Source organism: Ranitomeya variabilis, chromosome 6 (genome assembly GCF_051348905.1).
Source record: "Ranitomeya variabilis isolate aRanVar5 chromosome 6, aRanVar5.hap1, whole genome shotgun sequence".
Lineage (NCBI taxonomy): Eukaryota > Metazoa > Chordata > Amphibia > Anura > Dendrobatidae > Ranitomeya > Ranitomeya variabilis.
The window spans coordinates 136869229-136895696 of record NC_135237.1 but is presented as its reverse complement, the minus strand read 5'-3'; the positions used below and the strand labels follow the sequence as shown (position 1 = coordinate 136895696).

Sequence of the window (26468 nt, the reverse complement as noted above, 5' to 3'; positions counted from 1 at the left end):
CCTCTGCTTGGTTCCTCCTGCCTTTCTTCCAAATCAGCAAAGATAAGTGTCTGTTTTTTTTTCCTGTGGCACACATGCTATGTGCTTCACAATTCAGTGCTATTCTTTGTGTTTTCTTGTCCAGCTTAGATTGTGTCAGTATTTTCTCAGTCTTGTTGGATTCTCTGGAGTGGCAGATATACATTCCATGTCTTTAGTTAGATTGTGGAACTTTTTGTATTATCTGCTGTGGATAATTTTGGAAGGGTTTTAATACTGACCGCCTAGTAATCTGTCCTATCCTTTCCTATTTAGCTAGAGTGGCCTCTTTTGCTAAATCCTGTTTTCTACCTGCGTGTGTCTATTCTTCTCCTACTCACAGTCATTATTCGTGGGGGGCTGCCTATCCTTTGGGGGTCTGCTCTGAGGCAAGGTAGCATTCCTATTTCCATCTATAGGGGTATTTAGTCCTCCGGCTGTGTCGAGGTGTCTAGGGTATGTTAGGCACACCCCACAGCTACTTCTAGTTGCGGTGTTAGTTCAGGATTGCGGTCAGTACAGGTTCCACCGACTCCAGAGAAAGTTTCATGCTGCTCCAAGGTCACCAGATCATAAGAGTTCACCATCCAAGCTGATGGAACTGGAGAGGATCTGCAAGGAAGAATAGGAGAGGCTCCCCAAATCCAGGTGTGAAAAACTTGTTGCATCATTACCAAGAAGACTCATGGCTGTGCTAGCTCAAAAGGGTGCTTCTACTCAATACTGAGCAAAGGGTCTGAATACTTATGACCATGTGATATTTCAGTTTTTCTTTTTTAATAAATTTGGAAAAATTACTACATTTAAGTTTTTTTTTCAGTCAAGATGGGGTGCAGAGTGTACCTTAATGTGAAAAAAATGAACTTTTTTGAATTTACCAAATGGCTGCAATGAAACAAAGAGTGAAAAATTTAAAGGGGTCTGAATACTTTCCGTACCCACAATATATATATATATATATATATATATATATATTCATCTTTAACATTTTAAAAATTACAAAAAGGGAAAATGGGTCAATGCAAAAATTTGGGCACCTTGCATAGTTAATACCTAGATACATAGACGCCTCCCGAAGAAGCAGTGCGAAACGCGTGTCGGGGCAAAGGGACGCCGCGGTACTCCCCCATCAGGCTGACTACAAGGTAATATACCTACATTATATTACATACATGCCGTCTTTTCAAGCTAACTCATGTGCCTAAATAGAAGGACAATGTACTTACCCTACAACCAATAACATATTAGGAGCACATATGAGGAGCATATTTAGATCATAGCAGATTTTTCTACATAGGCACCATACTAAAAGGGTGTTTTGTATGGCATGTACTTTAATTGGGATTTTTCTCATGTTTATATTCAGCAGCAGCCTTAAGTTTTGGGATTCCACCTATGGCATGTTTTTGGTCCCTTTTTGTGGTCCAGTACCCTCTACCTTAATAGACATATGTTGTTTTTATAAGGAAATTTTTCTAATAAAATATTTTTTTAAATATCAGTACCATGGTCGCGGTCATTTAATGTATTCCATTGTTTTGATCAGACCTCTGTGAGATAGAAATTGTTATGGTATGAAGTCCCCCAGAGGGGAGGGACAGTTATGGTTATGAACTGAGCAAATTAGTGTGAATATATAGTTAATACCTAGTAGCACTCACTTTTAAAAGTATCACAGCTTGTAAATGCTTTTGCCAGCCAAGAGTCTTTTAATTCTTGTTTGAGGGATTTTCATCTATTGTTCTTTCTGTGATATTTCTGGTTCGTCTTGAATGCACTGCTATTTTGTGGTCTAGCCACAGATTTTCAATGATATGCCATTGTAAAAGCTTCAGCTTGCAGGTGTCTCTGAACAGTATACCAAAGTACTACAACTCTAGAGTCTGCTAAATCTTTCTAAAATGATTTGCTCTCTTCTTATAGCCTTCTCCTGCTTTGTGGGCCTCCACTATTTTCATTAATTGAAAAACAGATGTTTGGTTTTATACGGTGAATTAAGATCAATCGTATTAACTGAAGATTCACTGGCAAGTTGTTGAAGATTTAGCCCCTTAATGACATCTTTTAACTGACCTGAGATATAAGAGAATAGCCTCCCCATACAGGTGACAATCCATCAGCTGTCGGCTGTACACTATAGCTGACAACTTGCTGCATCAGCCACGATCAGTGTTGGAACCGTCCATATCTTTTTAACCCCTTAGATGTTGCTCTCAATAGTGACTACATAATTATAAATGGTTAACAGTGGGCGCTTCCTCTTTATCCCAAAGGTGCCCTCAGATCATGTTGTGTGGTCCTGATGTTTGCCATGGCAATTCACGACCAAATAGTGGCCTTAGGGCCCCTTCACACTGGTCGATTCTGCTACGATTACGACGCATTTGCGTCATATTCGACATCGCAGTACGAGCTCGTAGCCAGCGGTCACACTCTACGATGTCAACGCTTTTTCTGACGTAGTTGCGATGTGAACGTCACGCGTCGCAATCGTACGCTACCCTTCACACCGCCATAGTCCTACGACTCCGAGCGTGACGTATTACCAGCATGGGCGTGCTAAAACGTCACGCCCAATCAGGAGACAGGTATGCGGAAGCCCAACCCACGTAGTCGCATTACGAGCTCGTATGACCGCCGTCACATACTACGATTTCGACCGCCACAGCGAGACATTTACGACGAAAGAAAGTTCTGCTCTTTCTTTCACATCGTACGATGCTGGGCTGCGTCGCAAATCGTAACGCCATGTCACACTTTGCAACCTCGGAACGAGGACGGATAAACGTCACAAATCGAACGCTCGTTCAGACTTTGATTGCACAGTGTGAAGGGGCCTTTAGAGTCTGATGGCTGTAGTAATCTGTTCATAAGTTGGAGGCATTTAGGTGGTAAAAATCCACATTTTCATTTCTATCATGCGACTTTGCATCAATTCCTGAAAAGCACCTGAAGGGTTAATAAACTACCTGACAGCAGTTTTCAATATGTCAGGGGGTGCTGTTTTAAAATGGCCTAATGTTTGGGGGTTTCCAAATATATGGGACCCCTAAAGTCACTTCAAACATGGATAGGTGCATAAAAAAATAAATTTTGTAAATTTCCTTGAAAAAATGAAAAATTACTGCTACATTTTTAAACCTTTTATGCTAACAAAATAAAGTAGCATTTTTACAAATGGTGCTGATGTAAAGCAGACTTAAGGGAAATGTTATTTATTAATGTTTTGCTGTGGTATGACCATCTCAATTAAAGGGATAATCATTCAAAGTTTGAAAATTGCTAATTTTTTAACATTTTTCTCACATTTCTGATTTTTTATAAATAAACACTTAACATATTGACCTAAATTTGCCATTATCATAAAGTGCAATGTGTCACAAAAAATAATCTCAAAATCACTGGGATTTGTTAAAGCGTTCCAGAGTTATTACCACATAAAGTGACACTGGTCAGATTTTAAAAATTTGGCTTTTTTTTTAATATGGAACATTGTTTTTGAAAATTATTAATGTTCAAAATTTCGGTTGCAGCAGGAGCGACATCTGGGTTCAGATCATCCAAATCGGCAGAAGACCCCTCATCTTTCAAAAAATGATAATGTAAGGTAAGTGTTCATGCAAATTTGTTTAAATTCACTAATGTCTTATATATATCGAATTCATTTGTGGGGGAGAACGAAAATTCCTTGGACAATAAACATATTTGAGAGTCACTAAGTATGTATTTTTTATAAAACATTTTTCTTTTTTTTTTCTTTCATTCCAATTTATTTTATATTTGCCGTGTGTTTCTCTCTTATTGCATTAACTATCTCAATTTTAAAAATATGTTATGTCTTTTCAACTTTGTATCCAAAATATAAGAAGCAATAAAAGTCACATGAGGGGGTAAACCAGTAATATATATAGGGAAATCACTGCAAAAAGTATTGGTAATGGGTATAGTGACTCTAGAACATAAAAACTTCCATACATATAGCCTGTGGTATTTGTAAACAGGCAGTTGGTACGGAAAGTATTCATACCCCTTTAATTTTTTCACTCTTAGTTTCATTGCAGCCATTTTGTAAATTCAAAAAAGTTCATTTTTTTCCTCATTAATGTACACTCTGCACCCGATTTTGACTGAAAAAAAAAACAGAAATGTAGTAATTTTTGCAAATTTATTAAAAAAGAAAAACTGAAATATCACATGGTCATAAGTATTCAGACCCTTTGCTCAGAATTGAGTAGAAGCACCCTTTTGAGCTAGTACAGCCATGAGTCTTCTTGGGAATGATGCAACAAGTTTTTCACACCTGGATTTAGGGACCCTCTGCCATTCTTCCTTGCAGATCCTCTCCAGTTCCATCAGGTTGGATGGTGAACGTTGGTGGACAGCCATTTTGAGGTCTCTCCAGAGATGCTCAATTGGGTTTAGGTCAGGGCTCTGGCTGGGCCAGTCAAGAATGGTCACAGAGTTGTTCTGAAGCCACTCCTTTGTTATTATAGCTGTGTGCTTAGGGTCATTGTCTTGTTGGAAGGTGAACCTTCGGCCAAGTCTGAGGTCCATAGCACTCTGGAAGAGGTTTTCATCCAGGATATCTCTGTACTTGGCCGCATTCATGTTTCCTTCAATGACAACCAGTCGGCCTGTCCCTGCAGCTGAAAAACACCCCCATAGCATGGTGCTGCCACCCACCATGTTTCAGTGTTGGGATTGTATTGGGCAGGTGATGAGCAGTGCCTGGTTTTCTCCACACATACCGCTTAGAATTATCACCAAAAAGGTCTATATTCGTCTCATCAGACCAGAGAATCTTATTTCTCATAGTCTGGAACTTTCTCACATTTCTCTTGTGCATCTCTGGAGCTCAGCCACAGTGATCTTGGGGTTCTTCTTTACCTCACTCACCAAGGCTTTTCTCCCATGACTGCTCAGTTTGGCTGGACGGCCATGTCTTCGAAGACTTCTGGTTGTCCCAAACTTCTTCTATTTAAGGATTATGGAGGCCACTGTGCTCTTAGGAACCTTGAGTACTGCAGAAATTCTGTTGTAACCTTTGCCTGATCTGTGCCTTGCCACAGTTTTGTTTCTGAGCTCCTTGGCCAGTTCCTTAGACCTCATGATTAGAGATGAGCGAATTTGTTCGGATTTGGTTCCGAATATGATCGGATTTTAATATTGTTTTTGCAATATTAGTTGAACACAGCCGAACGTCATTAGAGTCAATGGGAGTAGAAATTACCGAACTTGTTCGGAACCGATCATAAAACAGGCATTCGGCATGAATAGTGTTCGAATACGGCCTGAATATGTCAAAATCAGATTCAGGGCCAAAATCCAAACAAATTCGCTAATCTCTACTCATGATTCTCATTTAGTCTGACATGCACTGTGAGCTGTGAGGTCTTATATAGACAGGTGTGCGCCTTTCCAAATCAAGTCCTATCAGTTTAATTAAACACACCTGGACTCCAATGAAGGAGAAGAACCATCTCAAGGAGGATCACAAGGAAATGGACAGCTTGTGACTTAAATATGAGTGTCTAAGCAAAGGGTCTGAATACTTATGATATTTCAGTTTTTCTTGTTTATTAAATTTGCAAAAATTACTACATTTCTGCTTTTTTTCAGTCAAGATGGGGTGCAGAGTGTACATTAATGTGAAAAAAATGAACTTTTTTGAATTTACCAAATGGCTGCAATGAAACAAAGAGTGAAAAATGTAAAGGGGTATGAATACTTTTCATACTCGCTGTATATGGGGCCTAAGTATACATACATACTGAAAGACATTAAAGTGAATCTGTCAGCAAGTTTTGCTATTTAATTTGATAATAGCATAATATAGAGCAAGAGAACCTGATTCCAGTGATGTGTCACTTATTAGGTTGTGTGTTGAAGTTTCAATGCAATCAGTATTTTATCAGCAGGAGATCATCACTGTCTGATTAGGTCTCATAGCATAGTCTCTGCATAGCAGTCAGGCTAATCTATGTAGCCTCGCCCCCTCCACTGATTAGCAGCTTGCTGACAATGCACAATGTACACAGGAAGCTGCCAATCAGTGGTGTTGGCGGGGTTATACAGAGTTCAGCATTCTGAGCACTGCTACATCTACAGCAGAGAAAACATGTATGCTATCAAACTACACCAGTAGTGGTGGTATTTCCTGATGAAGGGGGCATGAGACCCCTGAAACGCGTTGAATAAAACCACTGTGAATCAACTATACTATCCTGAAATTCATCTTAGCGGCAGCGCGGAAATTTAACTACAAATCTCCTTTTGAAGACATTAATTTCTCTGGTCGGTGAAGACCTGTGGATCTGCAGCAGCCGCTATCTACATGCTCTAATCTCATCCTAACCAGGTGAGCAAATTTGGTGTATATTCTCCTCTATGCAACGTGGATAAGACCCTATTGCGCTTTTTGTCTCCCCATTGTTTTGCAATAATCAAACTACACCAAGCAGTCCAGTAAGTGACACATCGCTGGAATCAGGCTTTCTTGCCCTAAATTATGCTGCTCTCAGATTACACAGAAAAACCTGCTGAAGGATTCGCTTTAAAAGCTCAGAGATAAGTTATCTGATCAACGCAAACAGTCTAGCAATTTTTTCATTTTGTGCAGACAAATGCTACTGTGAGATGAGGTACAATACAAATCCAGAGGCGGACATGCCAATAGTGCAACTTGTGCCATTAGTGCAACAGCTGCACAAGAAGGTAAAGGGGCTGATTGCCACCTCCAATACTGCAAACAGCTGCAGTCACGGCCACACACAGAGATGCATTATGATGAACTATTGGTCTTAATGAGCCCATATACTATACTATTTTTGCACAGGGGCCCTCTTACGTCTGGGTCCACCCCTGTATAAAAACCGTACTGTATGTTACAATTTTGCCATAAAATGCCATTCATTGACCTTGCCCCAGGTTCTGCCTGCCACCATAAATATAGATTTTTTTTGTGTGTCCCTTCAAATAAAGGTAAAATAACCACAAAAAATGTATATTGGCAGCTTCACATTGTGTCTACTATGCAGGAATACCAGCAAAGTACAAATAGTGATCAGCAAAAATAAAAGTACAGCTCACTAGTAAAATAGAGCAATAAAAATCCTAATATATCCAATTTAGTTTTACTGTAGATCACAATAATAGAAATGGAAGTATAAAAACAACTATCTAGTGCATGATTATGGAAAATATTACCGTATGCTATTTTACAATTAAAACACAGATGGCCTGACTCATTTTTAAATACCACTGTGTTATATGCAGTTTTACATGGGGCTGCAGATAAGCTTCCTGCATTTCCTTACCACTGTTATAGAAATGCACAAACAATGCAGCCAAGAAACCGATAAGTGACTTCGTCAGCTCTGCTATAGTTATAAGGCGCTAGATAATATAGCGTAAAATAACCATACTGCAATCTCCGTACTCACCATAACAACAAACTTCAGCTTCTTCTCTGCACTTGCTTGTCCAAATGCAAGAAAACACATAATAGTGAAAAAAAAATAACACGATAAAAACCATCTTGAATGGCTCACGCTGATTTCTGCAGGAGACATAGCGTAGATTTAAGCTGGCCGAACAGGTAGATCTAGCAAGCTTCTTAGACAATAAGTGAAATGCTTAAGAGAAGCAGGGTGGAGCCAACATGAAAGGAATAATAAGTGATTTCATAGACTGAGTGTTTCACCTCTGGAAGAAAGGTTTCACCGGAGTCTTTCCTGTGTGTTAGTGATAGATTGCAATCACTTCCATATCACACTCCACAGATTGCCTAATGTGCAAAGTCTACGCACCTACAAGTAAAGTATAACTTCACAGGGACCATTGTAAATGTAGCTAGATCAGAGCACCTCATGAAAAATATGATCTATGGTTTCTTAGGTAAGTTGCTATTCTAGTTGGGTGCTTTTAGCTGCTTGGTACTTTTATAGTTAAAGGGAAAGTGTTCGCACGTCATTTATGTTTAAGAGTAGAAAATCGTATTAAAGCTTAATTCATATGTGCGAGTGCATCCTTTAAATAGCCTTCTAAAATCTGTGGCCAAGACCTGTGCTGACCTGTTCAGAAACAGAGCCCTTTCTAAAAAGTCATGGCTTGTGGTAGTCATATAGATGTATGTAAAGGGGTCTGTCCTGGTGATATAGTTTCCAGATATTTAGGACTCATTCACACTCCTTATTGCACGGCATTTTTGAATGGTCACTTGTTGACATGACATTTTCCTGGTAGCTGCATTGATCGCCATTATTGCCAATGAAGTCCATGCAGTTGTGTTAGAGGCTAGATAAAAGGGTTTGCTTGTGTCTTACACAATTGTGGAGCTCTGCTAAGGGGTTAAATGTAAGTGCTCCAGACTTATGAGTCACACCAACCTAACATGATTGGTCCTATGCCCATTATATTCCCTCCCTTTCCCTTGTGGGACTGGGATTATCCCTTCAAGTGAGATCCCATCCCTATAACATATATACAGTAGGCTACTTTGAGATTTCCTCTTCCACCTATCAGCATGGGTTCTTTTTGATAATTGTTAATTGTGATGCTAGTCACTTCTCATGGCCAAGCCGTGAGTCAGCATAATCAAGGAGTCCAAGGTCAGAAACCAGGAGGGTATGTCATAAATAGGAGGAAGAGACAAAAGCGTGGTCAGGTAATGTTCCGAGGTCAGAGCATAACTGATCCGAGCAGTAGGGGTTAAACAGATAGATGGTCAGAACGAAGTCCAAGGTCAGGCAACAAAAGATCAAGCATACAGAACTCAAGACACAGGAAACACAAACCTCACTTGCTGAATGTACATCTGGCAGAGGTCTGGGAGAAACAGCTCAGTTAAGTAGCATGGCAATCACCTGGAATAATGAACACTTAGAGACAGCCAGCGCCTCTCAATCTCAGATTGGATAGTTGAGCTATCAGTAACTGCATCCCAGACACACTGAGGGGTTGAACCGTGATGTTAATTTTCATGTTCCTTGAGTCTGGATGTATATACCGTTGTTTTTTATTATCCAGTTCATCTTAGAAACACCTTGGAAGACACGTTGAAGATGATATTTTATGGTAAAAAAAAATCCACAAGTCATAAGTAAAGGCTGTGACCGATTCCCACCCAACCTGGTCTCTGTGTTTTAAATAGAGTATCTATATATACTGTATAAGAGGCATCGTGATTACTCGCTAATCCCGCCCCCTGCACAGTAGCTCCACTGTTATGATTTTCCCAATGGCAGGGAAATCAAAATAACAACGGACTAGCTCTCGGGTGATGGGAACTAAAGTGACCGTGACCTGAACCTGACACAACACTGGAAGTAGCCGGGGAGTGTTTCCTACGATGCCCTAGACACCACGCGCCAGCCGGAGATCTAACTACCCCTATCAGAGGAATATACAGGCCTGCCTTACCTCCATAGATGAACCCCAAAAGGAGATAGCAGCCCCCCACAGATATTGACGGTGAGTCAAGAGGAAAAGACATACGTAGGATGAACAGCAGATTTAGCACAGTGAGGTCCGCTTACTAGATAGCAGAAGTACAGGAAAGAGTCACTTCACGGTCAACTTCAAAACACTACTCAAAAACACCATCCTGAAATTACTTTAAAACTCCAGTGACAACTCATGCCACTGGAGTGGCAATTTCAGTCCACGAGAGCTTCCAGCTACAGAGAGTCACATTGCAAATAGCTGGACAAAAATAGCATTAACTAGAAACAAAATTCAACTTAGCTGAACAGGATCTTGAGGCAGGAGAATGCAACAGAATGCTACTGATACATTGTTGGCCGGCATCGGACCAGCAGCCAAGCAGCCTTAAATAGGAAACTCCCCTAATGGGTGTCAACAGGTGATCAAGGATAGGAGAAGGCAAATAAGTGGCACTACCATAAAACACCACCGGGGGAGCCCACAAACAGAATTCACAACAGTACCCCCCTTAAGGAGGGGGCACCGAACCCTCACCAGAACCACCAGGGCGATCTGGATGAGCACTATGAAATGCACGAACCAAATCAGGAGCATGAACATCAGATGCTGTCACCCAAGAATTATCCTCCTGACCATAACCTTTCCACTTAACCAGATACTGAAGTTTCCGTCTGGAAACACGGGAGTCCAAGATCTTTTCCACCACATACTCCAACTCACCCTCAACCAGCACAGGAGCAGGAGGATCAGCAGACGGAACAACCGGCACCTCATACCTCCGCAACAATGACCGATGAAAAACATTATGAATAGTAAAAGATGCTGGGAGGTCCAAACGAAAGGACACAGGATTGAGAACCTCCAGAATCCTATAAGGGCCGATAAACCGAGGCTTAAACTTAGGAGACGAGACCTTCATAGGAACAAATCGAGAAGACAACCAAACCAGGTCCCCAACACAAAGACGAGGACCGACACGCCGATGACGATTAGTGAACTGTTGAGTCTTCTCCTGGGACAACTTCAGATTGTCCACAACCTGTCCCCAAATCTGATGCATTCTATCAACCACAGCATCTACTCCAGGACAATCCAAAGACTCCAATTGACCGGACGAAAAGCGAGGGTGAAACCCTGAATTACAAAAAAATGGAGAAACCAAAGTGGCAGAACTGGCCCGATTGTTAAGGGCAAACTCTGCCAATGGCAAAAAATCAAGCCAATCGTCCTGATCAGCGGACACAACACACCTCAAGTAAGTCTCCAAGGTCTGATTAGTACGCTCAGTCTGGCCATTAGTCTGAGGATGGAATGCAGACGAAAAAGACAAGTCGATGCCCATCCTGGCACAGAACGCCCGCCAAAATCTAGACACAAACTGAGTACCCCTGTCAGACACTATATTCTCAGGAATACCATGCAAACGCACAACATTCTGAAAAAATAGAGGGACCAGCTCAGAGGAGGAGGGCAATTTGGGCAAAGGTACCAAGTGAACCATCTTGGAAAAACGGTCACACACCACCCAGATGACGGACATCCTACGAGAAACAGGAAGGTCAGAAATAAAGTCCATAGAGATGTGCGTCCAAGGCCTCTTAGGAATAGGCAAGGGCAACAACAACCCGCTGGCCCGGGAACAGCAGGGCTTAGCCCGAGCACAAACATCACAAGACTGCACAAAAATACGTACATCTCGAGACAAGGAAGGCCACCAGAAGGACCTAGACACCAGATCCCTGGTGCCAAAAATTCCAGGATGACCTGCCAACGCGGAAGAGTGAACCTCCGAAATAACTCTACTGGTCCAGTCATCAGGGACAAACAGTCTACCAGGCGGACAGCGATCAGGCCTATCCACCTGAAACTCCTGCAAAGAGCGCCGCAGGTCTGGGGAGACAGCTGACAATATCACCCCATCCTTCAGGATGCCAGTAGGTTCGAAATCACCAGGCGAGTCAGGCTCAAAACTCCTAGAGAGGGCATCCGCCCTCACATTCTTAGACCCAGGCAGATATGAAACCACAAAGTTAAATCGAGAGAAAAACAACGACCAGCGCGCCTGTCTAGGATTCAGACGCCTGGCTGACTCAAGATAAATAAGATTTTTGTGGTCAGTCAAGACCACCACCTGGTGTCTAGCACCCTCAAGCCAATGACGCCACTCCTCAAATGCCCACTTCATGGCCAAGAGCTCCCGATTTCCAACATCATAATTTCGCTCAGCGGGCGAAAACTTTCGAGAGAAAAACGCACATGGTCTCATCACTGAGCAGTCAGGACCTTTCTGCGACAAAACTGCACCTGCTCCGATCTCGGAAGCATCTACTTCAACCTGGAACGGGAGCGAAACATCAGGCTGGCGCAACACAGGAGCAGAAGAAAAGCGGCGCTTAAGCTCCCGAAAGGCCTCCACAGCCGCAGAGGACCAATTAGCAACATCAGCACCCTTCTTGGTCAAATCAGTCAAAGGTTTAGCAATGGCAGAAAAACCCGCTATGAATCGGCGATAGAAATTAGCAAATCCCAAGAATTTCTGAAGACTCTTTAGAGAAGTAGGTTGTATCCAATCACAAATAGCCTGAACCTTAACAGGGTCCATCTCCATAGATGAAGGGGAAAAAATATATCCCAAAAAGGAAATTCTCTGAACCCCAAAAATACACTTTGAGCCCTTCACAAATAGAGAATTAGCTCGTAAAACCTGAAAAACTCTCCTGACCTGTTGAACATGAGATTCCCAGTCCTCCGAAAAAATCAAAATATCATCCAAATACACAATCATAAATTTATCCAGATATTCACGGAAAATATCGTGCATAAAGGACTGAAAAACGGAAGGGGCATTCGCGAGACCGAAAGGCATTACCAAATACTCAAAATGGCCTTCAGGCGTATTAAATGCGGTCTTCCACTCATCCCCCTGCTTAATCCGCACCAAATTATACGCACCACGTAGATCGATCTTAGTGAACCACTTCGCCCCCTTTATGCGAGCAAAAAGATCAGTCAGTAAAGGTAACGGGTACTGGTATTTAACTGTAATCTTATTCAGAAGTCGATAGTCGATACAAGGTCTCAATGAACCATCCTTTTTACCCACAAAGAAAAACCCTGCCCCCAGTGGAGACAAAGAGGGGCGAATATGACCCTTTTCTAAAGATTCTCTGATATACTCCCGCATAGCAGTATGTTCAGGTACAGACAAATTAAACAAGCGACCCTTAGGAAATTTACTACCGGGAATCAACTCAATAGCGCAGTCACACTCTCTGTGAGGGGGGAGAGAATCAGTTTTAGGCTCCTGAAAGACATCATAAAAATCTGACAGAAATGCTGGGATCTCAGAGGGAGTAGATGAAGAAATGGGAACCAAAGGTGCATCCCCATGAATCCCCCGACATCCCCAGCTCAGCACAGACATTGATCTCCAGTCCAAGACTGGATTATGAATTTGTAACCATGGTAATCCAAGTACTAATACGTCATGTAGATTATATAACACAAGGAAACGAATAATCTCCTGATGGTCTGGGGAAAGATGCATAGTCACTTGTGTCCAATATTGTGGTTTATTGCTAGCCAAAGGTGTAGAATCAATACCCTTTAAGGGAATAGAAACCTCCAGAGGCTCTAAATCAAACCCACAACGCTTGGCAAAGGACCAATCCATGAGACTCAGAGCGGCGCCAGAATCCACATAAGCATCCACAGTAACAGATGATAAAGTACAAATCAATGTCACGGACAAAAGAAATTTAGACTGCAAGGTACCCATAGAAAAAGATTTATCAACCTTTTTATCAACCTTCTTTATGCGTTTAGAGCATGCTGATATAACATGAGCTGGATCTCCACAATAGAAGCACAACCCATTTTTGCGCCTGTAATTCTGTCGTTCGCCTCTAGACAATACACTATCGCATTGCATATGCTCTGGTGCCTTTTCAGAGGTCACCGCCAAATGATGCACAGGTTTTTGCTCAGAAGATACCGCCATATGGTGCACAGGTTTTTGCTCAGAAGATACCGCCATATGGTGCACAGGTTTTTGCTCAAAAGATACCGCCATATGGTGCACAGATTTTTGCTCAGAAGATACCGCCATATGGTGCACAGATTTGCGCTCCCGTAAACGCCGATCAATCTGGATAGCCAATTTCATGGCATCATTCAGACCTGTAGGCACAGGGAACCCCACCATGACATCCTTCACGGCATCAGAGAGACCTTCTCTGAAATTAGCTGCTAGAGCGCACTCATTCCATTTAGTAAGCACCGACCATTTACGAAATTTTTGGCAGTATATCTCAGCTTCATCTTGCCCTTGGGAAAGAGCTATCAAGGCTTTCTCAGCCAAAATCTCTAAATTAGGTTCTTCATAAAGCAACCCCAAAGCCAGAAAAAACGCATCTACATTTAATAACGCAGGATCCCCTGGCGACAATGCAAATGCCCAACTTTGTGGGTCACCCCGCAATAGAGAAATAACAATTTTAACCTGTTGCGCAGGATCACCAGCAGAGTGAGATTTCAGAGACAAAAACAATTTACAATTCTCTCTGAAATTCAAAAAACGTGATCTGTCTCCGGTAAAAAATTCAGGCATAGGGATCTTAGGTTCAGACATTGGAGCACGTATAACAAAATCTTGTAAGTTCTGGACCTTTGTAGCCAGGTTATTCAGACCTGCAACCAAACTCTGTGGATCCATGATTCAAACAGGTGTAACCAAAGCCATTCAGAGATTAAGAGGAGAGGAAAAAAAAAAAAGGCTGAAGACTGCAGTTTAAGCAAGGAGTACAAATAAGCACTAAGGTGCACTTTCCAAACACAGAAGGAAAAAAAAACTTTTCATATCCTTTCCTGCTTTAGTGCATAGTTTTAACACATGTGGGCCGGCCAAACTGTTATGATTTTCCCAATGGCAGGGAAATCAAAATAACAACGGACTAGCTCTCGGGTGATGGGAACTAAAGTGACCGTGACCTGAACCTGACACAACACTGGAAGTAGCCGGGGAGTGTTTCCTACGATGCCCTAGACACCACGCGCCAGCCGGAGATCTAACTACCCCTATCAGAGGAATATACAGGCCTGCCTTACCTCCAGAGATGAACCCCAAAAGGAGATAGCAGCCCCCCACAGATATTGACGGTGAGTCAAGAGGAAAAGACATACGTAGGATGAACAGCAGATTTAGCACAGTGAGGTCCGCTTACTAGATAGCAGAAGTACAGGAAAGAGTCACTTCACGGTCAACTTCAAAACACTACTCAAAAACACCATCCTGAAATTACTTTAAAACTCCAGTGACAACTCATGCCACTGGAGTGGCAATTTCAGTCCACGAGAGCTTCCAGCTACAGAGAGTCACATTGCAAATAGCTGGACAAAAATAGCATTAACTAGAAACAAAATTCAACTTAGCTGAACAGGATCTTGAGGCAGGAGAATGCAACAGAATGCTACTGATACATTGTTGGCCGGCATCGGACCAGCAGCCAAGCAGCCTTAAATAGGAAACTCCCCTAATGGGTGTCAACAGGTGATCAAGGATAGAAGAAGGCAAATAAGTGGCACTACCATAAAACACCACCGGGGGAGCCCATAAACAGAATTCACAACACTCCACCTCCCACCACATCACCACACACTATGGAGAGAATTGAAAGCTAGCACTCAATCAGTATTGTTTACGGTGCCAGTGAACCGGATACTAGATCCCACAAGTCATAGAGTTCAAAATAATCACTGCACTCGTGTATTTGTAAGTTGCATTTATCAAAATTTTATTTGATTTCGATCAATAAAAATAGGTACTTGGTGAATTGACGTTTCGGCCAGCTCCGTGGCCTTGATCACAATATCGCCTGTTGGAAATCTGTTGCTTATAAAGAAAGTACACTGTAAGACTGGTGAGTCAGGTAAAGGGATGCAGTTGTATAACCAAACTGGTATGATAGAGAACGCTTGCCAGTGCACTTAAACCGTGATTCCGGCTGGAAGGAAACCTGTGGCTGTCCTGCATGTACGAACAGAGGTGCAAATCAGGCAGTAGCCTTCCTGCGTTTTCTGGAATGACCCGGAAGGAGCAAGGAAAAATAGTGGTGCTGTGTCACATATGTATTCAAGGTCACAGATGTATACAGGGCACAGTTGCAGTCATGAACTCCCCATCTAATGTGGTATGTAGCAGGTGGAGCTAAGGATAGCGTCCGTCTAGGTCTCCTTGTTCATGTGCAGGGGGCAAGCGTTGGTGGCGAAGTGGAGCATGTTTTGCATGTATATGTTTTGTTTTGCACGTATATTTTGCTCTGCATTCCTTGTGTGAACACGCCACATACAGAGTATGTATCTCAGTGCATTGGTGTACCACACGGCCAAACCCTGATTGAAGGCTGGCTGTTTCATTAGGTATTGCACCTGTGCATTTGCTATTTTGTTTGGGTCCGCTGCACCCTGCTTGTGCATTTGTATTGAGCCCATTCAGACAGGTAAGCATCTCTGCCTGTTTTTGGTGTATTTTCTTGAATTTTTCCTTTTTTGGTGTTTTTCATGTTAGAGGAGGACTGGCAAAACGTAAGGACCCTTGGCGCGGGTTGCCGGCTTGCATATTATGGCCAGAATATCAACTAATACCTTACATATATTTATATGTTTTGTTTTGCACGTATATTTTTTGCAGGGTGCAGTTGGGCCCAAGTGGTTCTGTACACTGTGGCCTCTGTTCACACAGGATGCATTTTAGCACTGGGCAGCCCGCCATAGGGCGTCATTAATAGGCTGAGAACCAGATGCTCTGCATTCCTTGTGTGAACACGCCACATACAGATACACGCCACATACAGAGTATGTATCTCAGTGCATTGGTGTACCACACGGCCAAACCCTGATTGAAGGCTGGCTGTTTCATTAGGTATTGCACCTGTGCATTTGCTATTTTGTTTGGTTCCGCTGCACCCTGCTTGTGCATTTGTATTGAGCCCCATTCAGACAGGTAAGCATCTCTGCCTGTTTTTGGTGTATTTTCTTGAATTTTTCCTTTTTTGGTGTTTTTCATGAGTATAATATAACCTGTTTTTCTTACCTTTCAGGTTACATCGGGGGCTTATCTACAGCATTACAGAATGCTGTAGCTAAGCCCCTGATGCCGGTGGCCTTAGCTCATATGCGATTTTTGGGGTGACAGATTCCCTTTAAGGGAAAAAGAAATCCAAACTAACAAGGCCCTTTGTGAAAAAGTGATTGCCCCCTAATCCTAATAACTGGTTGGGCCACCCTTTGAAGCAACAACTGCAATCAAGCGTTTGTGATAACTGTCAATAAGTCTTTTACAACGCTCTGGAGGAATTTTGGCCCACTCATCTATGCAGAATTGTTGTAATTCAGCCACATTGGAGGGTTTCCAAGCATGAACCACCTTTTTAAGGTCATGTTATAGCATCTCAATCGTATTAAGGACTTTGACTAGGCCACTCTAAAGTCTTAATTTTGTTTTTCTTAAGCCATTCAGAGGTAGACTTGCTGGTGTGCTTTGGATCATTGTCCTGCTACATTACCCATGTACTCTTTACCTTGAGGTCACAAAGAGAGATGAGCGAACTTGTTTGGAAAACGTTCACTAAACTCAAATTCGGAACAAACATTGCACATTTTCGCTAAAAATCGGCAAAATTTGTCCAAAGCTCAGCAAATTATCGAGTTTCCACTAAGAGATGTTTCAGATGTCAGTGTTTCTGGTAGCAGCATGGGCCGCAAAACGTCTTGCACACATGCACACTGATGACACACAGATGACATACCGGCGCCTGGGAATTAGAGGTACTGTTTGCGCTGTTCCCCGGTGCCAGTTGCTGAAGGCAGCTCACATCACTGTCCCCTGCTTGCGCTGCAATCATCACTAGCATGGGACAACGTTGAAAGTTGTATTCAACTATTTACAGCTAGAGCAGGCTGCATCTGATGGGAGTATTCATCCGCCACCACCTGTGCTACAAATAAATATAAACTAAAAATGACCTAAGTTTGCCCTGTATTTTTGATAACCAACCAGGCAAAACTGACAGCTGTGCGCTGCAACTCTCAGCTGTCAGCTTTAGCAAGACTGGTTATCAAGAACAGAGGGGTCCCCATGTTATATGCTTTAATTATTTAAGTAAATAATTTAGAAAAACGGCGTGGGATCCCCCCATTTTTGACAACCAGCCAAGCTAAAGCAAACAGCTGGTGGCTGGTATTCTCAGGCTGGTAAGGAGCCATGGATATTGCCTTCCAGCCTCACTATAGCAGCCCGCAGCCATCCCAGAAAAGGTGCATCTATTAGATGCACCAATTCTGGTGCTTTGCCCGGGTCTTCCCACTTACCCTGGTGTGGTGGCAAGTGTGGTGATAGTTGGGGGGTAGATGTCACCTTTGTGTTATCAGGTGACATCAAGCCGAGGTTAGTAATAGAGAGGCCTCTATAAGAAGCCCTCATTACTAACCCCATAGTTTTATTGTATAAAAAACACATACCCAGAATAAAGTCCTTTAAATTAAAGAATGACACAGGCTCCATTTATGTGTCTAAATTAAACCATACTCACATCATCGCCAGTGCACAGAAGCCAATGTCTCCCGTAACAGAATTAAAATAATAAACAACAATATTTCTCACCTGTCCACTGAGAAGACAGTATTCCATTTGTCCCAAGATGGGTTTAGCTCTGCTACATTTAGATGGCAGGCTGCATTGTTGCATGAAGTGACTATACAGACTGCCATCCAGCGGATACACTGAGCACCGTGCCCTAGTGTTGCTCAGTGTCTCATGGTTAACTCCTATGACTTGACTGATGTCACCGAGAGTGTGAGAAAGTTCTCGCTCACTGTGCAATCAGAAAGCTCCTTGGAGTTCACAGTCAATGAACTCAGTTCAGTTCACTGATGTCATCAGAAGGTTCGCTCATCTCTAGTCTCAAATATATGGCTGCATTATCCTTTAGGATTTTTTGCTAGACAGCAGAATACATGGTTCCATATACCCCATTTACCACAGCAAGTCTTCCAGGTCTTGAAACAGCAAAACAGCCCCAGACCATCACACTATCGCCACCAAATTTTACTATTGGTATGATGTTGCTTTTCTGAAATGCTGTGTTACTTCTACCCCAGATGTAATGGGACATACACCTTCCAAAAAGTTCATCTTTTGTCTCATCAGTCCAAAGAGTATACTCCCAAAAGTCTTGGGAGTCAGCAAGATGTTTTCTTGCAAAACTGAGACGAGCCTTTATTTTCTTATTGCTCAGCAGTGGTTTTCGTCTTGGAACTCTGCCATGCCGGCCATTTTTGCCCAGTCTTTTTTACTATGGTGGAGTCATGAACACTGACCTTAACTGAGGCAAGTGAAGCCTGCTATTCGTTTGATGTTGTTGTGGGGTCTTTTGTGACCTCTTGGGTGAGTCGTTGCTGTACTCTTGGGGGAATTTTGTCTGGCCAGTCATTAATGTTTCCTGTTTTTGCCATTTGTGGATAATGGCTCTCACTGTGGTTTGCTGGAGTCCCAAAGCTTTAGAAATGGCTTTATAACCTTTTTCCAAACTGATAGATCTCAAGTACTCATTTGTTCCAGAATTTCTTTGGATTGTGGCATGATGTCTACCTTTCGAGGAACTTTTTGTCCCCTTCACTTTGTCAGACAGGTCCTTTTTAAGTGATTTCTTGATTGAGAACAGGTGTGGCAGTAATCAGGCCTGGGTATCGCTAGGGAATTTGAACTTCGCTTCCAAAAAATGTAATAAACCACAGGTAATTTATGTTTTAAGGTGGGGCAATCTCTTTTTCATACAGGGCCCTGTAGGTTTGCATTTCTTTTTCCCTTAATAATAAAGACCTTATTTTAAAAACTGCAATTTGTGTTTGCTTGTGTTATCTTTATCTAATATTTAACCCCTTTCCCACCTTAGAAGTATCCATATGTCCTTGTGACCTGAGTCTTATTGACATGGGACGTATGGATAGGATACGTCCCGGCGATTTTGCGTGCACATGAGCTGTGCTTGCAATTGCCTCCAGATGTCAGCTGATTCTGACAGCTGATACCAGGCACTCAGTGTCAAGAGTGGTCCCACCCCGCTCCTGGCACTTTAAGGGTATGTGCACACGCTGCGGATTTTGCTGCGGATCTGCAGCGGATTTGACGCTGCGGATCTGCAGCAGTTTTCCCAAAGTTTACAGTACCATGTAAACCTATGGAAAAAAAAACCGCTGTGCACATGCTGCGGAAAAATCCGCGCGGAAACGCAGCGGATTATTTTCTGCAGCATGTCAATTCTTTGTGCGGATTCCGCAGCGGTTTTCAACCAGCACCAATAGGAAAGTGCAGTTGAAAACCTACAGAGGAATCTGCAGAAGAAACCGCGAGAAAATCCGCAGTGAAAACCGCAGTGGTTTTGCACTGCGGATTTCCAAATCCGCTGCGGAAAAATCCGCAGCAGAATTCGCAACGTGGGCACATACCCTAACTTGATCACAGTATTTCGGGAGCCGGCAGAGGGATGGCAGCCCCTTTCAATTGGATCGGAGACCCTACGACGTCACGCAGGGTCTCGATCGTTGCCATGGTGACCCGATGTCATGACAACATCTCGGTCACTAGACCTAGCAAAGTTGCTAGATCATGCTCAGAACATGGTCAGCAACTTTGTCAGTGCAGTGCTGACAGTTTGCATAGCATTAGGAAGCTGTATCCCCATCCTATACAAGTGATCAGCCTGCAAAAAATGATAGTCCCTTAGTGGGACAAAGTAAAAAACTTAAATAAAGCAAAAAAAAAGTGTTTTCAAGCGTGTAACAATATAAAAAAATAATAAAAAAAATTAAATATATTGCACCCATATACACTGTGTTCCAAATTATTATGCACAAAGAGTTTAGGAGTGATAAGGTTAGAATTGCTTGTACCCCCTCCTCTCCCAATGATGGCAAAAAACAGATCTGCATCTCTGGCTGCTATCGGCATAAAAGAGGACAAACTTATGGTGTGGCCACCATCTTCCCCTGACCTCAACCCCATTGAGAACCTCTGGAGCATCATCAAAAGGAGTGTCTATGATGGCGGGAGGCAGTTCACATCTAAGCAACAGCTCTGGGATGGTATTCTGTCCACATGCAAAACAATTGAAGCAGAAACCATGCAAAAACTGACAAATTCAATGGACGAGAGAGTTCAGAAGCTTCTTTCGAACAAGGGGTCCTATATAGTGTTGAGCGATACCGTCCGATACTTGAAAGTATCGGTATCGGAAAGTATCGGCCGATACCGGCAAAGTATCGGATCTAATCCGATACCGATACCCGATACCAATACAAGTCAATGGGACTCAAGTATCGGACGGTATCCCTGATGGTTCCCAGGGTCTGAAGGAGAGGAAACTCTCCTTCAGGCCCTGGGATCCATATTACTGTGTAAAATAAAGAATTAAAATAAAAAATATTGCTATACTCACCTCTCCGACGCAGCCTGCACCTTACCGAGGGAACCGGCAGCCTTCTTTGCTTAAAATGCGCGCGTTTACTGCCTTCCGTGACGTCATGGCTTCTGATTCGTCGCGTGCCGCCCATGTGACGGCGACGCGACCAATCACAACAAGCCGTGACGTAATTTCAGGTCCTGAATGCCTAATTCTAGGCATTCAGGATTTGAAAATTACGTCACGGCTTGTGATTGGTCGCGTCGCGGTCACATGGGCGATACGCGACCAATCACAAGCCGTGACGTCACGGAAGGCAGTAAACGCGCGCATTTTAAGCAAAGAAGGCTGCCGGTTCCCTCGGTGAGGTGCAGGCTGCGTCGGAGAGGTGAGTATAGCGATATTTTTTATTTTAATTCTTTATTTTACACATTGCTATTAATCCCGATACCGATTCCCGATATCACAAAAGTATCGGATCTCGGTATCGGAATTCCGATACCCGCAAGTATCGGCCGATACCCGATACTTGCGGTATCGGAATGCTCAACACTAGTCCTATGTGCAGATGTGACATCACGTAGAATAAAGTTTTCACTTGAAAACTGTTTGATTTCATTTTGTAATAAGCTGATAATGTTTATAACTTCACAATTGACCATTTTTTTGTTCAAAATAAAAGAAAACGGTTGAAAACTCTGCTATGCATAATAATTTGGAACATGCATTTTGAGTGTTTATTTTTTTTAAAAAGATACTGTTTTCATAGGCAGTTTGTTCCAAAACATTGCAATTATACTAGAATAGTAGATGACTGGAAAATAACAATGACTGCAATTCAGATAGGTATTTAGAGAAAATATGAGGAAGTATTATTTGCATAATAATTTGGAACACAGTGTATAAATATTTTTATGAAAAAAAAAATATAAACAATAAAAGTACACATATTTGGTATCGCCGCATCAGCAATGACCCGACCTATGAAACGGCCCCACTACTTAACCCCTTTAGTGAATGCTATAAAAAAAAATAAAAAACAAGGCAAAAAAAATGCTTTATCATCATACCGCCGAACCAAAAGTGGAATAAAAAGCAATCAAAAAGACAAATGTAAACATGGTATCGCTGAAAACATCATCTTATCCCGCAAAAAAAAGCCACCATACAGCTCCATCAGTGGAAAATAAAGAAGTTATAGCTCTCAGAATAAAACGATGCAAAAATAATTATTTTCTCTGTAAGGGTATGTTTTCACATTCAGGAAATGCTGCGTGTTTGACGCTGCGCAGCGTCCAGATGTTACAGCATAGTGGAGGGGATTTTATGAAATCCCGTCTCCACTATGCGTGGTAACACGCACCCGGCGGCCCTGAGATTCCGGACATGCGGTGCGTCTTTTAAGATCGCAGCATGTCCGTTTACCTTGCGGCAACGCTGCGCCGCCGCAAGGTAAAACACAGGGCCCTATGTGTGGGGTGCGATGATGCCGGATGTGTGCAATGAACACATCCGGCATCATCGCGTCACAGAAGGGGGCGGAGCGGGTTTGCCGCTCCGTCCAAACCGCCGGCCATCCTGAAGGTGGACACATACCTTAAAATAGTTTTTGTGTAAAAGCGCCAAAACATGAAAAAACTATATAACTGTGGTATCGCTATAATCGTACTGACCTGAAGAATAAAACTGCCTTATCAATTTTACCACATGCGGACCGACATAAACCCCCCCACCAAAAAAAATTCCTGAATTGCTGTTTTTTGTTCATTCTGCCTCACGAAAATCATCATGTGTCTGAAAATGCTACCAATAAAAACATCAACTTGTCCCTCACCAAACAAGCCCTTACATGGCTCTGTCTGCAGAAATAGAAAAGAAATTCAGCAAATTCTGCACTCCCAAATCCAAATGCCCCCTTCCCTTCTGATCCCTGCAGTGTACCTAAATCACACATAGCATCCACGTTTGGCACTACTGTAGTTGTAAGGAGTTAAAAGCACAAGAAGAGTCTGGGGGCGGTTACCTTCTCGGCTCTGTGCCCGGAACCATTGAGCTGTGCTGCGGGTTCCCTAGGGAGACACTGATAGACTGGGACAGAAAGGAAGCAGCCAGAGGGCGGGAAAGGGACGTGCGCAGGAGACAGAGCAGCGTGCAGAGCAGCGTGCAGAGCAGGGTGCAGCTGCGCTCCAGAAGAGAGAGAGAGAGAGCTCCCAGTCTGAGGACAAATAGAGAGAGACTGCCCAGAAAGACTGTATCTCGTGAGTACATAAAGCGGACTCTGCTGTGACTGGAGAGGGGCGCTTTGAGACCCGTTTTAGAAACTACGACACCCTGGTCCCCGCGGTATCAGTACAGAGACTTAACAGTGCAGAGCCCCTGTTTTCCTGGTATAGAGACAACAGTGCGGAGCCCCGATTTCCTGGTTGTGCTGTAAAAGTTAAAGACTCAGAGCCTGTGCATAGCACATTAACTCCCGAAACCCCAGGCAGCAGGCTATCAGAGACTACTCTGCCCATGGACAACAGAGGGACGACAAGTGCCGCTGTTTCTCGGCGCCTACGTTGGAGAAGACGACCCTCCAAGCAAGTCATCTTCAGACTGATAAGTGTTCTTTACTCAAGGAATCCTGCTTAATTCTGTTATATTGTTTAACTCCCGTATTTTTGCATTGTTTTATTGTTAGTTATTTTGCATTGCTTCCTCCCTGCGAGGAGAACCTTATTCCTGTTATTAAACCCCTCAACTGTTGGTCTGTCTGTTCCATGGTGACATACTCAGTACCTGCATCCTATTACATTTGGCGTAGTTGGCAGGATGTCACACGGTAGCGCGGACAGGGCAGACCAAGCAGCTGGGGAAGTTCCCAGGTCTAGCATTTCCCTGGGAGCCATGTTGAATAATTTGCCAAGGTTCACTGGGAATAATGTAATGTTGTGGAGTTGGACAGAGCGTATCCGGGGAATGATGCGTATGCACCCCATGACACCAGCCCTGGAGGCAGAAATTGCATTGATGGCCCTGGAGGGGGAGGCGCGGGATTCTGTCATGCATAGGTCCCCCCGGGAGAGAGATACTCTGGACAAAGTGCTGCGCATACTTGAGGAAACGCATGGGGACCCCACTGACGTAGGGGAACTTCGCATGCGACTGTTTCACCGGGTACAACGGGAGGGGGAGACCGTGACCCAATTCATGAACGCCCTACAAGAGCTTCACACTGCTATCAGACGAAAGGACGGTGTAGGAGTAGGGTCAGTTGATGTGGTGCTCAGAGATCAGCTAGTGACAGGACTGCGTGACGCAATGATGAAACAGGCACTGCGAGAGCGCATGCGAGTAAAGCCAGACATGACTTTCTCTGAGGTTGGCAGTGAGGCGCGTGTGCGAGAACAAGAACAGGGAGTGACGGGGCTGGTAGGAAGGGTGCAGAGCGGGGAGGTAACCACCACCGCAGTCAATATTCCCCAGTGGGTGGAGGACCTGAGAATGGAGATTAGACAGGTCCGTGAAGAAATGGCGGCCACCAGAAGAACTCTGGCAGAGGGGCCCGGCCCTCTGGTGCGAGACAGAGAAGCTGCCCCCCGAAGGGAGGGTGAAACTACCAGGAGGAGAAGCCCTCTTACATGCTACACTTGTGGAGAGTCCGGCCACATTGCTCGATGGTGTCCCCGGCGGAGCCGACCATCCCCACATCCTCCTTTAAGCTAGGTGGCTCTGGGCTTGAGGGGCGCCGCTCAGAGCGTGAAGAACAGAGGAGGAGGAGTAAAAGTCCCCACAGCCTTGTTTCCATGTGCCCTCTGGTCTGGGCAGAAATCAATGGAAGAGCAGTGCGATGCTTGATGGACACCGGCTCACAAGTGACCACCATGCCTGAGAGATATTTCCGCCATCACTTCACAGAGGCGCTACGGCCCGAATGGGGCCCTGTGATCAAACTTATGGCGGCCAATCACTTGCCCATCCCGGTCGCAGGGGTGGTATGGATGAACATAGAAGTCTGCGGAAAAGACCTCGGGAGGAGAGGAGTGGTACTGGTGGATGGAGAGGTAGCTAAAGACCATACCGTGACCCTGGGCATGAATGTGTTAAAAGACCTCGGAAGCCTCGTTTTCAACGAGTCCCCGGAACAGTTCCAACAACAAAGGAGTGACCAAACCCCCCAGAGAAGGGTCTTCCAGCAACTGATACGGACCACCCAGGTCCGGGAAGCATACAGCGACGGAAAGGTACTTGGCAAAGTCGTGACCCCCGCCTCCGTCAATCGAGTGTTGCCCCCTGGGCAGACAGTGCTTCCCTGCCTGTACGAGCTGGCATCCCGCTGGAGGGGGTCGAAGTCCAAATTGAGCCCAGCAGAGCCGACCAGCTGCCGTCAGGAATATTGGTCGCACGGTCCCTGGCTACCGTGCGGGATGGAACTGTCCTTGTGCGCTGTATCAATTTGGGGGAGACAGATACAACTTTGCCCCCTAGAAGCGAAGTCGCTCAAGTCCTGGGCCTTCCAGACGAGTTGGTCCCCACTGAGGCGGTACAGCTGACAGCAAGGCCAGAAGACCCGTGGCTGGTGACCGTCAAGGCGGAGGCAGCTCCGGACCCCAGATTAATGCAAGAAGGGTGCCAGATACTGGAACGCATGAGGGCGGAGCTCTTGGAATTTACTCCGTAGCAGGTACCTCAGGTAGAAGCTGTATTGGGGAAATTTCAGGATGCGTTCGCCAAAGATGAAGATGACTTTGGACGTACCACGGCCATCACCCACGAGATACCCACCGGGGATGCGGCACCAATCCGGGAACAGTACTGCCAAATACCGCCACAGATGTACCAGGAGGTGAAGGGAATGCTGTCACACATGCTGAAGAAGGGAGTTATACGTGAGAGTCAGAGCCTGTGGGCTGCCCCTATCATCTTGGTGAGAAAGAAAGACGGGTCCCTGCGGTTCTGTGTGGACTATCGGCGGCTCATCGCTTGCACAGTGCGGGACTCGTACCCACTGCCTAGGATAGACGAGTCCCTGACAGCACTAGGGAATGCCAGATATTTCTCCACGTTAGACTTGGCCAGCGGCTACTGGCAGGTGCCCATGTCTGAGCAAGACCGCGCCAAGACGGCTTTCATCCTTCCAATGGGACTGTATGAGTTCGACCGGATGCCCTTCGGCCTAGCAAACGCCCCAGGAACATTTCAGCGACTCATGGAGAGATGTCTGGGAGACCTGAACTTTGAAGCCACTTTGATCTACTTGGATGATATCATCGTCTTTGCCCCCACCTTTGAGGAGCATCTGCAGAGACTAGAGCAAGTTCTGAGTCAGCTACAGAAGTATGGCTTGAAAGTGAAACCCCAGAAATGCCACCTCTTCCGTACCGAGATTGAATACTTGGGACATTTTGTCTCCGCTGAGGGGGTGAGGCCTTCCCAGGAAAAGATCGCTGCGGTACAAGAGTGGCCAACTCCAAAAATGGTGAAAGATGTGCGTGCGTTCCTGGGACTCACGGGATACTTCAGACGCTTTGTAAAAGACTTTACCCGCCTTGCTAATCCACTCCAGGA

At 44.2% G+C, this 26468-nt stretch overlaps 1 protein-coding gene and 1 long non-coding RNA gene across 3 annotated transcripts in view; one reads left to right on the top strand and one right to left on the bottom strand.

Moving 5' to 3' along the window:
- The window catches only part of ACP3 (acid phosphatase 3), a 141924-nt gene extending 134186 nt beyond the window's left edge, over positions 1–7738 (bottom strand). The window contains exon 1 of one of the 2 annotated variants that reach the window (XM_077269032.1): positions 7461–7738. In XM_077269032.1, the coding sequence (XP_077125147.1) occupies positions 7461–7589 (129 nt within the window). In that variant the 5' untranslated portion in view covers positions 7590–7738. The remainder of the gene's footprint in view (positions 1–7460) is intronic. The other variant, XM_077269033.1, reaches the window with a different exon arrangement.
- A 121-nt stretch (positions 7739–7859) lies between these two features.
- LOC143783512 (uncharacterized) overlaps positions 7860–26468 on the top strand; it is a 74212-nt gene continuing 55603 nt past the window's right edge. The window contains exon 1 of the long non-coding RNA XR_013217222.1: positions 7860–7914. This is a non-coding gene — a long non-coding RNA (uncharacterized LOC143783512). The remainder of the gene's footprint in view (positions 7915–26468) is intronic.